At 41.4% G+C, this 14,769-nt stretch overlaps 1 protein-coding gene across 1 annotated transcript in view; it reads left to right on the top strand.

Annotated features, from left to right (window-relative positions):
- The first annotated feature begins 911 nt into the window (after window positions 1-911).
- The window catches only part of LOC106093417 (uncharacterized), a 169,569-nt gene continuing 155,711 nt past the window's right edge, over window positions 912-14,769 (top strand). Inside the window, exons 1-2 of the mRNA XM_059367225.1 lie at window positions 912-1,020; window positions 9,655-9,835. Of these exons, the coding sequence (XP_059223208.1) occupies window positions 912-1,020; window positions 9,655-9,835 (290 nt within the window). The remainder of the gene's footprint in view (window positions 1,021-9,654; window positions 9,836-14,769) is intronic.

Here is a 14,769-nt window from a genome sequence, read left to right as displayed (position 1 = left end):
TTACAAACATCGGCTACTATAATAGTGTTCAGACAGGCTGAGAACATCTGTAAAGTACTCAACTAGAGGCAGATCCAAATTTTTCAGCATCAGTGTAGAGATTTCGTCTGGGACCAGCGTCTCGCGCGACTTGGCGCCACGGATGACATTCGCAGCTTCTTACGCGGTAAGTGGCACGGAGATCTCGGATGCGACGAATGGCTCCCCTTTTAGCCTTGTCACTCTCGGGTCAATAAATTGACGTTTATTTAAGGAAAATATCTCACAAGCATCGCCAACATTTTTTTATTTTAAAACAATTGTTTTCTTAAGCAAGCAACTAAAAAAAACCAACTAAAACCAAAATCAGCTGTTGTTCTGCAAATTTTCACTGGAACTTTTACTGGTACTTTTGCTTGCAAATTTTTTAAAAAGATAAGCGGATTTTCTCACTTATTTCGATTGTACAAAAATGCTTATTAAGCGACTTGACTTATCACCGTCTATTATCACCGTTTATTAATGACATAGTTGGTTAGCGTGTTAAATAGAAAATATATGGTATCATCATTCAATCGGAATGACAAACTAAAATAGGAAAAAATAAAATAACAAAAAGAGTAAATGAAACATTAAAACAAAAATGATGCCGACAATGAGTCAAGCGTTGCCACTAAAATTTCTTTTTGAATCCAATAAAACAACAAATATGATGCCGGCAATAGTTTGAAGTGTTGCCACTATAATAGTTTTTTGCCATTTTCCTCACTAAACAGAGTGTTACTTTTCCGCCTATTTTTAGCCCACATTTCGCCGACGTTTCTTATATGGAGTTTGACAGCATTTCGCTTGAAAAGCAGAACATAATAGTCAGCTTAAAGCCAAGACAGAATGAGCGCGTTAAGCATTGTTTTTGAGCGTTCCGTTTAAAAATGCAGCTCTGCAAATATGGCATAGTACTGAATGGTTCGGAGATTTTCTTCTCTATTTTCACTGATGATCAAGTAGCAGATGATGTTACAATGCATAGTTCGGACAACGGTTTAAATTTTGTTTAGTTTTATCACCATTTACATACATTACGGAATTTTCATTTATAGAACCGTAAGAAATCCATTTACCAACAAATTGGAGTTCTTTTAACCTGATTTGAACTTTCTTCACTTTGGTTGGAGTTTCTGAAAGTCACTATCGCTCCACTTACCCACTTAGTTGTTTTTATCCTTTTGTAAAGTGTTATATAATCCTTGTGAGACTATATTTTGAGTAAACGACGTTTTTGTGCGACTTTTGATACTTTTTGTGCAACCTTTCAAAATTCTCAACGGCTGCCCCTTGAAAATTGTCACTAGGCTAGACAACTTCAGGAAACGATTATAATCCTTCCCCACTTTGTCTATATGGTACACCAATTCTGCTATGGCTAGATTAGTACAAATATAATGGTTCGGGGAACAAATCGCTCTCTTACCCATCACACCCGTTTGGCTAGAACGGTACAGTCAAGTGCTCGAGTAAACCCATCTATCTTTAGATTTAAGGCATTATGGGCTTTCATCGACCAGAACTTCAGACTCAATTAAACCCTTCTCAAGTTTTCTAGCAGTTTGGAGCTGCTGTCCCTTCATGAATAAAACTTATCCTCCGATGTAGTATGCCCATCCGGCTATGGCTAGATATGTAAAAGTATACCGGCACAGAGAACATCTAACTGATGCAACTAGCTTATTTCTACAGATTGTGTATAAATAGAAAGTAATGCAAATACACAAAGTGGCCTCAGTTGTACAACAACCACAAATCATTTGGTGCAATCCGCCATCTCGTCATCAGGATGTCATTTCTAAAATGGCATAGTTCTCAATACAATCAAAGAAATTTGCGCTCGCGTGCAAGTAAAATGAGAGAAACCAGTAAGGAAAGACTGGGCGCAGCCGACTATATAGTACCCTACACCACAGAGTTAACCTACGATGGATAGGTTAGAATAAGTTTGAAAAGAGGATGCGGATACTAATCCGCCCCATGTCACTATCGACATACACCTACGACAGTAATAAGCATGCTGTGCGCTCTCAATACTAAAAAAGTAACCTCGAAAAAGAAAATCTAAGTTCGGATTACCGTGCTACCTTCAAAATTCGTAATTGTTTTCCATGACACTATTAGCCCTGAATGCCGGGCAATGACAAAGGAAATGCTCCAACGTCTCATCACCTTTCCCACATGCCCAAAATATGCTATCACTTACCGCACCGCCGCCAAATCTTCTGCTCTTTCATTTCCCCTTACTCCAATATGACCCGGCATCCAAACGATGCGGATTGTGCCATCCTTAGAGAAGGCGTTAATCTCCTTCTTACACTGCAAGACTGTTCGTGACCTTACCGTCCCGGTTGTTATCGCCCTAATGGCAATTGTACTGCCGGTAAAAATGTTCACAAACGACGTCCTCGCGTTAGGACCACACCACTTCACGCATTCCGTGATCGCCCGGATCTCTGCCTGCAGGATCGTATTATAATCAGGCAGTCGAAAACAGAAAATACTCTGTCCTATAGATTTGATCGATCTGAATAGACAATAGACAAGATAGCAACACCAGAGTTCCGTCGATCCAAGACGGTGCGTCTGGCAGCAGTGTCTCACACTTGACCTCAAGAGTTATCTCAGGTATCCGATTAGAAACCCCTTCTAATCCATACGTGTTTCCTATCGTCGCCTCGATTATACCGCAATGGTATGACCTGCTCCTATCCTTTGTCCATTCTCCCATCACCTTATTATCGCAGCAGTGGCTGCCTCACACTTAACCTGTATGTCTATGGGTCGGATATCGAGAATAGTCTCCAGTACCCTAGTGGGCGTGGACTTCATCGCTCCGCCTATACCAAGACAGCACATTCTCTAAAATTGTTGTGTTATCAAAAAGTTGCACTTTTTCACCATCGCAGTCCACCAGACTTTTCAGGCGTAAGTAAGTATTGCTTATATAACGCTCCTGTAGAGCCAATGGACTATCCTCGGATTCAGGCCCCATTTCGAGCCTACGGCCCGTTTAAATAGTGCCCAACATCTATGAGCCTTTTCGGTTTGCACCTAAATGAGAAACTTCCAATTCAGTTTTCTGTCTAAGATCACTCCTAAGTATTTGACATTGGCAGATATCGAAATCGATCAAAAAAATTTCTACGTCACTATAAATATTTGAATTAATAGAATATGAAATTTCATCAAAATTGTTAAGAGAATCGAGGCTCAGGAGTTAATGGGTTAAGAAAAAATTACCTTGAGGTTTTATCTTTAAATAAAAAAACAAGTAAAAGCATGCTAAGTTCGGCCGGGCCGAATCTAAATACCCTCCACAATGGATCGCATTTGTCGAGTTCTTTTCCCGGCATCTCTTCTTAGGCAACAAAAGGATAAAAGAAATAATTTGTTCTGCTACTAGAGCGATATTAAGACATGGTCCGGTTCGGATCACAATTAAATTATATGTTGGAGACTTATATGAAATGTCAGCCAATTCGAATAAGAATTGGCTCAAGAAGTAAAATTGAGAGATCGATTTATATGGGAGCTGTATCAGGCTATAGACCGATTCAGACCATAATAAAAAGGACTGTTGATGGTCATGAGAAGATCCGTCGTACAAAATTTCGGGCAAATCGGATAATAATTGAGCCTTCTAGAGGCTCAAGAAGTCAAGATCCCAGATCGGTTTATATGGCAGCTATATCAGGTTATGGGCCGAACCATACTTGGCACAGTTGTTGAATATCATAACAAAATACTACGTGCAAAATTTCATTCTGATCGGATAAGAATTGCGCACTCTAGAGGCTCAAGAAGTCAAGACCCAAGATCGGTTTATAAGGCAGCTATATCAGATTATGGGCCGATTTGAATCGTACTTGGCACAGTTGTTGGATATCGTAACAAAACACGTCGAGCAAAATTTCATTCCAATCGGATAAAAATTGCGCACTCTAGAGGCTCAAGAAGTCAAGACCCAAGATCGGTTTATATGGCAGCTATATCAAAACATGGATCAATCCCATGGCAGCCGGTTGTACGTACCGGATTGACCCGATGGAATCTTCATCGGCAAGGGCTGCCGCCTCAGTGTACGTGTTCGTCTTTTTTCGTCATGGGAGAGGCACATCCCGGAGTGCCTTCTCCGTATGCTTTTGGTCCGTGCCGGGATTGAAAAGAACCCCGGACCCTGGTTCTGTTCCGTTTGCCAGAACCGCCTTCATCATCGGTCAGTGTCGGTGAGTTGTAACAGGTGCTTGGAGTGGGTACATTTCCGTTCTTGCTCTGGCCTAACTTCGCTACGGGAGTATAGTCATACTGGCTATGTCGCTAGGTGCTGTGCGAACATAGCCAGCAGTGGGTCACAAGCGTCGCCGTCGTCGCCTTCGGCGTCCTCGTCGTCGGACTATGTGACCCCCCCGACCTCTCCCGTACGGCAATTATGCAAAGACAGCACCCTAGCCCTACTATTGCCAGGCCAGTGTCGGGAAATGTATTGTTCCTGCAGTTAAACTGCAATGGACTGCGAGGCAAGATTGATGAGATTGTACATTTTATGAGTCGGAAGAGCATATCGGTCGCAGCGATCCAGGAGACAAAGCTGACTAACACCTGCAGCTTGCACAGTTGTCACGGCTACAATGTGCTACGTAAGGATCGCTCAAGGAATGGAGGTGGGGGATTGGCCTTCGTTATACACCATTCCGTGCAGTATAGACCTATCTCGCCTGCGCTTGACGCTAGTGACCCATACATGGAATGTATGGGGGTAGCAGTCAGGTCTGGTACTGCCGAGATAGAGATATACAACGTGTATATACCGCCGGTTGGCAGCTGTGCCCCGATTAATGGCCAGGCCTACAGCCCCGACATAAGTGGGTTGCTATCTGGCCATGGTCGTCTGGTTCTGGGGGATTTCAATGCACATCACTCGTCATGGCATTCTCCCCTAGGCAACGACCAGCGTGGCATAGCTTTGGCAGAGCAGATAGATAGCTCCACGTTTTGCACGGTGAATGAGGATGCCCCCACTAGGATTACGAGGAGGTGCAGCAGCTCGCCAGACATCTCAATCGCATCCCCTGATCTCCTGAGTGACGTATCCTGGCAAGCCGTCATCTCTTTGGGGTCAGACCACCTCCCCATAATCCTCACCATCGACCGACCACCCGACTTCATAACCTCTGAGCGCCGAACGTTCATCAACTACAAGAAGGCCAATTGGACTGGCTTCAGAGAGTATACCAATCGCCGCTTCAATGAACTGCCACCCCCCTCTGATGTGCTTGTGGCCGAGAGGAAATTCCGAGACATCATCAACGCAGCAGCCGCTCGCTTTATACCAGCCGGTCGAATACCGCAAGTGCGACCCAATTTCCCGGCGCAAGCAGTGGTACTCGCAGACGAGCGTGATGGGATTCGTGCTATGGACCCCGCTAACCCCAGAATCAGCGAGCTGAATCTGGAAATAAACAGGGTAGTCAACGAACATAAGCGGAATTTGTGGCTGGAACACTTGGAGCAATGTAACTTAGGCACCGGTGCAGGCAAACTGTGGGCCACTGTTAAGTCTCTCTCGAACCCCGGTAGACGGGACGACAGGACCTCAGTCACTTTTGGCGAGTTAACCGTGACTGATCCGAAGAGATGCGCCAGGTTGTTCAACCGTCAATTTATCGTGCATCCCGAGAGAGACAGGGCAAGGAGGAGAGCCATTCGCCGTATTCGTGGTCTCCGAGCCGATGAACAGCCACCACAATTTACCGTGGGCGAAGTTACGAATGTCATCCGTGGCGCCAAATCTTCCAAGGCGTTGGGCCCCGACGGAATCTCTACATTGATGCTGAAGAATCTGGATTTACCTGGAGTTGAGTACCTTACCACTGTCCTTAACCTGTCATTGAACACTCTTATAGTTCCCGATGTCTGGAAAATGGGCAGAGTGATCCCGCTACTGAAGCCTGGTAAAGACCCGAGTTTGGGGGAGTCGTACAGACCGATCTCCCTTCTCTCAACAGTGGCAAAGACGCTTGAGGCATTACTCCTCCCGAGCCTCGTAGGAGAATTTCCATTCGCCGAGCATCAACACGGATTTCGGAGACTGCACAGCACAACAACAGCTTTGCATGCCATCACCACACACATTTGCCGTGGCTTCAATCAACCCAGGCCATGTGATAGGACGGTCCTCGTGGCATTGGACCTATCGAAGGCATTCGACACGGTCAGCCATGCCAAATTATTTGAGGACATCGCCAACACGTCCCTCCAGCCAGGCCTTAAACGTTGGGTCGCGAATTATCTGTGTGGCCGCCAGTCATTTGTGGAATTTAGGGATAAGAAGTCAAAACACCGTAGAGTGAAACAGGGAGTTCCCCAAGGCGGGGTGATATCTCCGGCTCTGTTTAACCTCTACCTATCCTCCATCCCACCTCCTCCAGACGGCATAGAGATCGTATCATATGCGGACGACTGTACGATCTTGGCATCAGGCCCCCCACCCATTGATGACATCTGCGATAGGTTGAACGTCTACCTCAACGAGCTTGCCTCATATTTCGCTGCAAGAAATCTGAAGATATCCGCCACCAAATCTTCAGCCACACTGTTCACTACAAATACGCGTGAGGTGAATTCTGAGCTGACTGTGATGGTCGATGGAGAATTGATTCCGACCATCAAGTGTCCCAAAATACTTGGCGTCACATTTGACAGCTCCTACACTTTCTCCCCACATGCCACAGCAATCTGCAATAAAGTCAAAAGTAGAAACAAGGTCCTCAAGTCACTCGCTGGCAGCACTTGGGGTGCAGACAAAGAAACCTTGTTGACCACGTACAAAGCAATTGGCCGGTCTGTGGTAAGTTATGCAGCGCCAGTGTGGTCACGTCAGCTTTGTGACACGCAGTGGAATAATATTCAGATCTGTCAGAATGCCGCCCTCCGAACTGCGACGGGCTGCCTCCTTAGTTCTCATGTGGACCACCTCCACCAGGAGACAAAGATCCTACCAGTGCGAAGACATAACTACATGCTGTCTAAGCAATACCTTTTGGGCTGTTATCGCAGAAATCATCCAAATCATCATCTTGTGGATAGATACCCACCGCCCAGAAGCCTTAAGGTAGATCTACATGATCTAGAGCGTGAGGTCCAGCGCTACAAGAGAGAACCTCTAGATCAAGCGGCATATCAAGCGGGTCTGAACAACATTCATGCAGACACGGTAGCAGACGCGTTAACTGGCTACCGAGTGAATGTAGTCCTTGGAGAACGACCGCCACCCATTGCACCCGAAGAAATCGACCTCCCCCGGCAAACCAGAGTGATTCTGGCTCAATTACGTTCCGGCAGATGCAGCCGCCTCAATTCCCACAGAGCTAGGATTGGTGCCGACGTGCAAGATGTATATCCCGACTGTAACCAGGGACCGCACGATACACGTCACCTGTTTAACTGCCCGGCCAGACCCACTTGACTCAGACCCAGATCCCTGTGGACGCACCCCATCTTAGTCGCGGAGTTCCTGGGTCTTGACACTCAACAGAATCAAGCAGACGAAAGATAGTACACAATAAACTGCTACAACAACAACAACATGGACCGATATGGCCCATTTACAATACCAACCGACCTACACTATTAAGAAGTATTTGTGCAAAATTTCAAGCGGCTAGCTTTACTCCTTCGGAAGTAAGCGTGCTTTCGACAGACAGACGGACGGACGGACGGACGGACGGACGGACAGACGGACGGACATGGCTAGATCGACATAAAATGTCACGACGATCAAGAATATATATTCTTTATGGGGTCTCAGACGAATATTTCGAGTAGCTACAAACAGAATGACGAAATTGGTATACCTCCCATCCTATGGTGGAGGGTATAAAAAATCAATTCGTTATTGGAATCGCATCCAGATTAGGCCAATGGGTTCTGTTTTTGTTTCAACTATAAATTATTAAAAAGGCATTAAAAAAGTTTTGGAAAAATAGTAGAGTTACAAAATGCATTGAGTAGACACAAACATTTTTATTGATATATTACTATAACATTTTATCTTCAGAAAAAAATTTTTAAAAAGTTTGTTTTGTAGAAAAATTTTGTGCTTAGAATAAATTAAATTAAATTGTTGTTCTTTTGACAACATAATTTTGGGTGGGGGGCTATCGCACCCGTATAAATGTTTACTTTGTGCTCAAATTAAATTCGCAAGGCTGGCACATTATTCATTAAATCTCAACGAAGACATAATGTTTTTAAGAAAAGTTTTTCATAAATAATGAGGGAATGTCCTACTAAATGAAATCAGGGAGTTTTTTGCTTCAAAATGTATTATCTCAAAAAGTAATCGTGACAAAATTTCGCTAAAAGCGAATATATTTAGTACCACCCTTAAGATGAAACGGTCCAATTTACATATTTTACCTGAATTCTGTCGAAATTTGATTAAAAATGCGCCTTTGTTTTAACCAAAGAAGTTTATTCATGAAATCGGTTTTAACAAATAGTTTTGCGCTCGGGGCCAAATCGCGCAAAAATATATTTGGTTTTTATGGGCCGAAGACATCTAATCGGGAGATCGGTCAATATGGCAGCTATATCCAAATATGGTTCGATCTTAACCATATACGGCACAGACATCAACGGCATGGCAATACAACTTACTATAACATAATTCAGTGAAATCGGTTTATAAATGTGCCATTTAGAGGGCAAAGACCAAAAATAGTCCGGCCTATATGGGAGCTATTTACTCATATAGTCCGATGTAGACCATATTCAGCAGAGATATGTAGTGGACATGGCATTACATTTAGGCGAAATTGGGTGATATGTGTGACATATAAAACGATAATTTAGCAATTATCTAGCAAAATATGTGTAGTAAGATGAAAAAGGCATGGCCAGCAAGGGGATCCATTTAAGGGTTAAGTGGGGATCCATTTAGGATTAAGTGTATAATTGATTAATCTTTGTTCCCACGAGTGAGTTCTTGCTTAAAAGCCACGTTTTGAGTTTTCGTACATTGAGAGCATATTGTTAAGAACCTATTTAAAAAATGTTTAGCCTAATTTTGTTAACCACCCGATGTAAACTTTTGTGTTTTCTGTTTTCAAAATTTTGAATTTGGTTTGTTCCATGGTATAATGAGAAGCGAACTAAGAAACCCTGGGCTGAGAAATAGGGTATGGAAAATTCGGGTGTAGATATAGCCTAGCCTATTCGCACGAAAATATTATATTAAATGATTGCGCAATATGCCGCATTCTATTGGACGACATAAGATTCTATCGGACGCATTGAATAACATTTGCAATTAATTAAAGCGAAATTTCCCCTGATGCAGCGAAAACGGAATGTGATCGCATATTGTTCAGTACCATTGTTTCATATACGTTTTGACAGTTGTTCGGGCGTAAATTAAGGGAAAAATATTTTTAGAACTACATACTATGGAAAGAGCTAAATATAGAAAATCCTACATTAAACAACTTGAATCTAAGCCGATGTTATATATTGAAATAAAATTTCAGTATCAATGTGCAAAGAAATGTTAGCTCCATATACAATGTATTTTTGATTGAGTGCTATTGAACTGTCCATTAAATTATTTCTAATTTTGTTATATTCTAGATTTATCTGTCAGTTTATGGAAATGTCGCAAGCAGTTAGCAGCTTCGGTGTCAAGAATGCGCATTAAATATGGGGCATTGCAACTATCGAATCTCTTACCAATTCATTTACAAAATGAGAAAGTTGCTATTGCGGCAACCAATCCTGTGATTACGGGATGGATAAATCCCTTTCTTGTGAGGTAAATATCCGTAATATTTAAAACCATCAACTCCTAATTTAAGTTTAAAACCCGTACGAAGCTTGCGCGACTTTTTCGTTATCTCAAGAAATGCATTTGCATATCCTAAAAGTGCTGTATTATTATTATTATTATTATTTATTAATAGATTGATTAAGAAATACAAAATAATACATGCATGTATATAATATTGATTCTTAAGCATACAATCTATATATGGCTTAGCACATATGCTGCTTGCCATGTTAAAATATTTAATCATTTATATAATTTTCAAACATCAAAACAGTTTATTATTAATTTTCTATATTTGATACAGCTTTCTAAATAAGAGTACAGAGAGGTAAGATTCGTGCCATTTAGTATGTTTAATGTTTCATTTTCTTCGAGACTTATTTTGTTAAAATAAAGTTTCCTAAATTCTTTCAAAATAGGACATTTTCCAATAAAATGTAAAGTATTTTCAGGTTCATCTGTGTTACAGATAGAACATATGCCAGTAGTGTTACTTCGAAATGCCCTGGAATTCAGATCAAGCAATCCACCTCTGGCTTTAATGATCAAGCTGGTAGCACGAGCAGAAAGATTCTCTGTCAGTGTTGGGATCATATTATAATCAAGATATGGGTAGAGATCGTGAAACTGAGAATTTCTGGCTGCCGATTCAAAACTATATCGTTCCTTTACATTCAAGGCATCAATTATTTCCCTCCAATAGGCGCATAAGGGCAATCTATTGTTGGCGGGCAGATAGTTCAAATCCTGACATAATTCCGACCACACTTTTGCCCAGGAAATATTTAGTTTAAGGATTTCCTCTGCTAGAATTCGAGGAAGTCTACTAACTTCTAGTTGAAGTACCCTCTTGATGTAAAGAAAATGAGTTTTAAGGGTGGAGGAGTATAAGGAGTATAGTCCGGATTCTAGATACAACATATAATTAGGTGTGTTGTTAGGTAAGTAAAACATCTTTTTAATGAAAAAACGAAACAACTTTTCAACATCATCATATTTTTCGTAACCCCATACTTGAGCAGCATAACACATGATAGACTTTGAACAAGAGTCAAATATTTTTAATTTATTATCGTGAGAGATTCTTGGGTTATTTATATATTTCGACCACGTGGAGTTAATAGCAATTTTCGATGCCGATAATTTGTTCTTTAAATGGTCTTTGAAAGACAAATTGTACGCGATTTCCACACCGAGATAAGTATATCTGTTAACTATTTCTATATCTTCATCGTTGTAGCGGAAACGAAGACCGGACGATATCCTAGTACTCTTTCTAAAAACCATAACTTTCGACTTAGTAAGGTTTACTTTTAAGCTCCATGTACTGCAATATTCCTGCAAAGTGTCAATCATAATCTGTAAATCTTTAGGTGTATCAGACAAGATCACAATATCGTCGGCATAGAGTAGTATCTTCACGTGTGTGTTCGCGATATTTATTCCTCCAGTTAGAGCATCGGGTAAGTCATTTAAATATAGTGAAAAAAGAACTGGGCTAAGAATACATCCCTGTTTCACTCCCGACTCTACAGGAAAATATTCCGAGTATGTATTTCCATCCCATACTCTGCTTTTAGTATTCTTGTACAGTAATGTCACTATCGATACAATTTTCGTTGAAAGTCCTAAAGATGAGAGTTTGTAGAACAGACTGTTTCTTGGGATAAGATCAAAAGCCGCGGAAAAATCAACAAAAAAGGCATAAGTGGTCTTACCTTTAGCCTGGTTCAACTTCACAATGCTAACTAAATTGAAAATGTTGTCAATCGTAGAATAATCCTTTCTGAAGCCAGCCTGAAATTCATTCAAAATACTATTCATTGACAACCAATTCGTTATCCTATTCAAAAGAATAGAGTTGAAAATTTTACAAACCGAGTCAATAAGCGATAAGCCTCTGTAGTTGCTTGGTACGTTTACATCCCCTTTTTTGTGTAATGGAATCAGAATGGATTCAGTGAATGTGATTGGTATGTCTCCCTTAAGGAAGATTTGATTGAAAACGTATAACAGTTTTTGAAGGAAACATCTGGGAGCATGTCTGTAGAACTCATAAGGGATACCATCCTGCCCTGGGGACTTATTCGGTTTCAACTTCCTTATAACATTATATAATTCATAATATTCAATAGGGGAATCTAAGAACGGGTCTACGAAAAACGGCATGCACCAACTAATTTCCTGGGATTGACCAGACTTATCCAAAAGCGAGCTGAAATATCGTTTGAACTCATTTGCATCAATGTTTCCTTTCATGCTGTTCGAACTGGTACTTAATGATTTAGATAGTTCCCACCATTCCTTGCTACACTTTACTTCGTCTAACCTCATCAAGTGCTGTATATATTTGTCATATGATATGTCAAATTTAGCAGATATAAGTTGTTGTTCTCAGTGCAATATGATGGCAGGATTGTGTGGTGCAAACTATGGTCGTAAATATGTTTAAAGCGAAGTATACACCTCTGTCGAAATTTTCGTTACTTGTTGGTACACAGCTCTAATGAAATTTTCTTTGCGTAATAGGGTGACATAATAAGAATTGGTGGATTTTTTCTTGCAACTACGAATGAGAGTGTATGTTTTAATGCAACATCAAATAAAGTTATTTGCAAAAAAAAAACGATAAACTACAACACATATGTACTTAATTAGCCAAAAAAATTAAAATTCGGCCAAAATTATAAATCGATGTTTGACGCCATTTCGTATCATACACAAATATTTTTCAGTGGCGACATAAATATCTTGGCTGCAACCAAAAATTTCGCTGGAGGTGCATACTCAGCTTAAAGGCTGGTTTCGCATATTTGGTTATTTAGAAGATACGGCAACATTATCCTATCTCCAATAAGAGAGCGTGTCAAGCGCAGTATGCACCTCTAGCGAAATCTTCGTTACCATAAGAAATATATTAACATATTCTAAACGAAATATTTGCTGCCGTTACCGAAATTTTCGCTTGCAGGTTCGCAGATCAAATGAAATTTTATATATATTTTAATTGCTCCATGGAACGTGAAATTAAGCTATTTCCAAACAAAAACGATTAATTACAGCACATAGCAACTTAAGGTTAAGTTTAAGTGGCAGTCTGCCATCAGACTCACTTAGACGTTTTCGTCCATTGTGATACCACAGGAACAGAAGAAGGAAGATGACTTTTAGTTTCTACCTTTGATCTATCCAGATCGCTTTAAAAAGCCCAACAACATGCGAATGTTCACATCCGGTAAATCAGACAGGTTCTCAAAGAAATGAGAACGTAAAATGGAACTCCTTCTAACTGCAAGTGCGGGACACACACACAGAAGGTGTTCTTTGCCTCTATGTCTTCACAGCTTCTGCAAAGTCGTTGCTGGCAACCTTCAGTCTGTCAGAATGTTTTCCGATTAGACAGTGACCTGTCATGACGGACACAATGACTGAGACGTCTGTTCTAGCCAGCAACACAGACAGCAAAGCTGTAAACCTCTTCAAGTCCAGTTTATACCACATAGTTCTAGAATGCTCACAGCCCCCTCTTTGTGACCATCTATCATTCGTTGTCCTTCGGGCCTGGTCCTGAAAACTTAGCTTACATGTCGCTCTAAGCATACTTACAGATTCCAGTATCCCTGGAATGTGTTAGGTAGTTCCTGGTCTCGCAAGCTCGTACGCTTTACAATTCCCTGGGATATCTCTGTGGCCCAGCACCCAGAACAGGTGAATTTTGAACTGTTCAGCCATTTCGTTGAGAGATCTGCGACAGTCGATGGCGGTTTTGTGTTCAGAAATAGGTTCTCCAGGGATTTAATGGCTGCCAGGCAGTCTGAGAAGATATTTATGCCAATCGTCGAAATGACATTATATCTTAGCCATTCCACCACTTTCCTAATTGCAAGGATCTCCGCTTGATACACACTGCAGTGGTCGTGTAACCTCTTCGATGTGACCAGTTCTAGATCTTTAGAGTACACCCCAAAGCCCATCTGGACGTTTAGTTTGGAACCATCCGTATAGAATTCTACGTAACTTCTGTTACCAAGGACATCTTAGTTTCAATCGGTTCTTTCAGGAATAGTCGTACAGTACTTTTAATCAAAAAGCGACTCAGAAATATCGGATATTGTATCAAGGATAATGGGAAAGCTCCCTTAACCTCACGGCAGTTGTCGCTGCAATTTGGGTAGCCACAATGTCCAGAGGCATAAAATGCAGCATTAAATTCAGTGTATCAGATAGTGTCGTCCTCAGTATTGAGCAGTAGGTGGACTTTTCAAGTGGCGTCCACCAGACCACAACACCAAATAGCATTAAAGGTCTGACAACTGCAGTATATACCCAATGCATGACACAGGGTCTAAACCCCCAACTTTTGCCAATGGCTCTCTTGCAGGTGTGTAGGGCGAGAGTTGCCTTTCTTCCCCTTTCCAAAATGTTGAATTTAAAGTTCAATTTCGTGTCCAGCAAATCACCTAAGTATTTTGCGCTTTCTGCAAATAGAACATTCTCTCCACCCAAGAAGACAAGTTCCACTGTAGGCAACTTGTATCTACTACTAATTCTACTTCTGTCTTGCACGGATTTATACCTAGACCACTTTCGGTAGCCCACTTTGCTGTTGCACGTAGAGCTTCCTGAAGTATATCTCTTAGAGTGCTGGGAAACTTTCCCCTAACCGCAATTGCCACGTCGTCGGCATACGCGACCACTTTTTAGCCGTTTTCTTCCAGAGACAATAATATATTGTTAATGGCTATATTCCAAAGTAGAGGAGACAGTACACCTCCTTGAGGTGTTCCTCTGCTGACCAATCTTTTTAGATCCACAGATCACAGCGACAGGCGACCTCCAGGGATCTTTGCCCTAAGATATGTTTCTATCAATCTCTCTAAAGTTTTCAGCATAAAGGATGACAGACTAATAGGACGAAA

Source organism: Stomoxys calcitrans, chromosome 1, assembly GCF_963082655.1.
Source record: "Stomoxys calcitrans chromosome 1, idStoCalc2.1, whole genome shotgun sequence".
Lineage (NCBI taxonomy): Eukaryota > Metazoa > Arthropoda > Insecta > Diptera > Muscidae > Stomoxys > Stomoxys calcitrans.
Note: the sequence above shows the minus strand (reverse complement) of the source record. Positions and strands in the feature narration are given on the sequence as shown.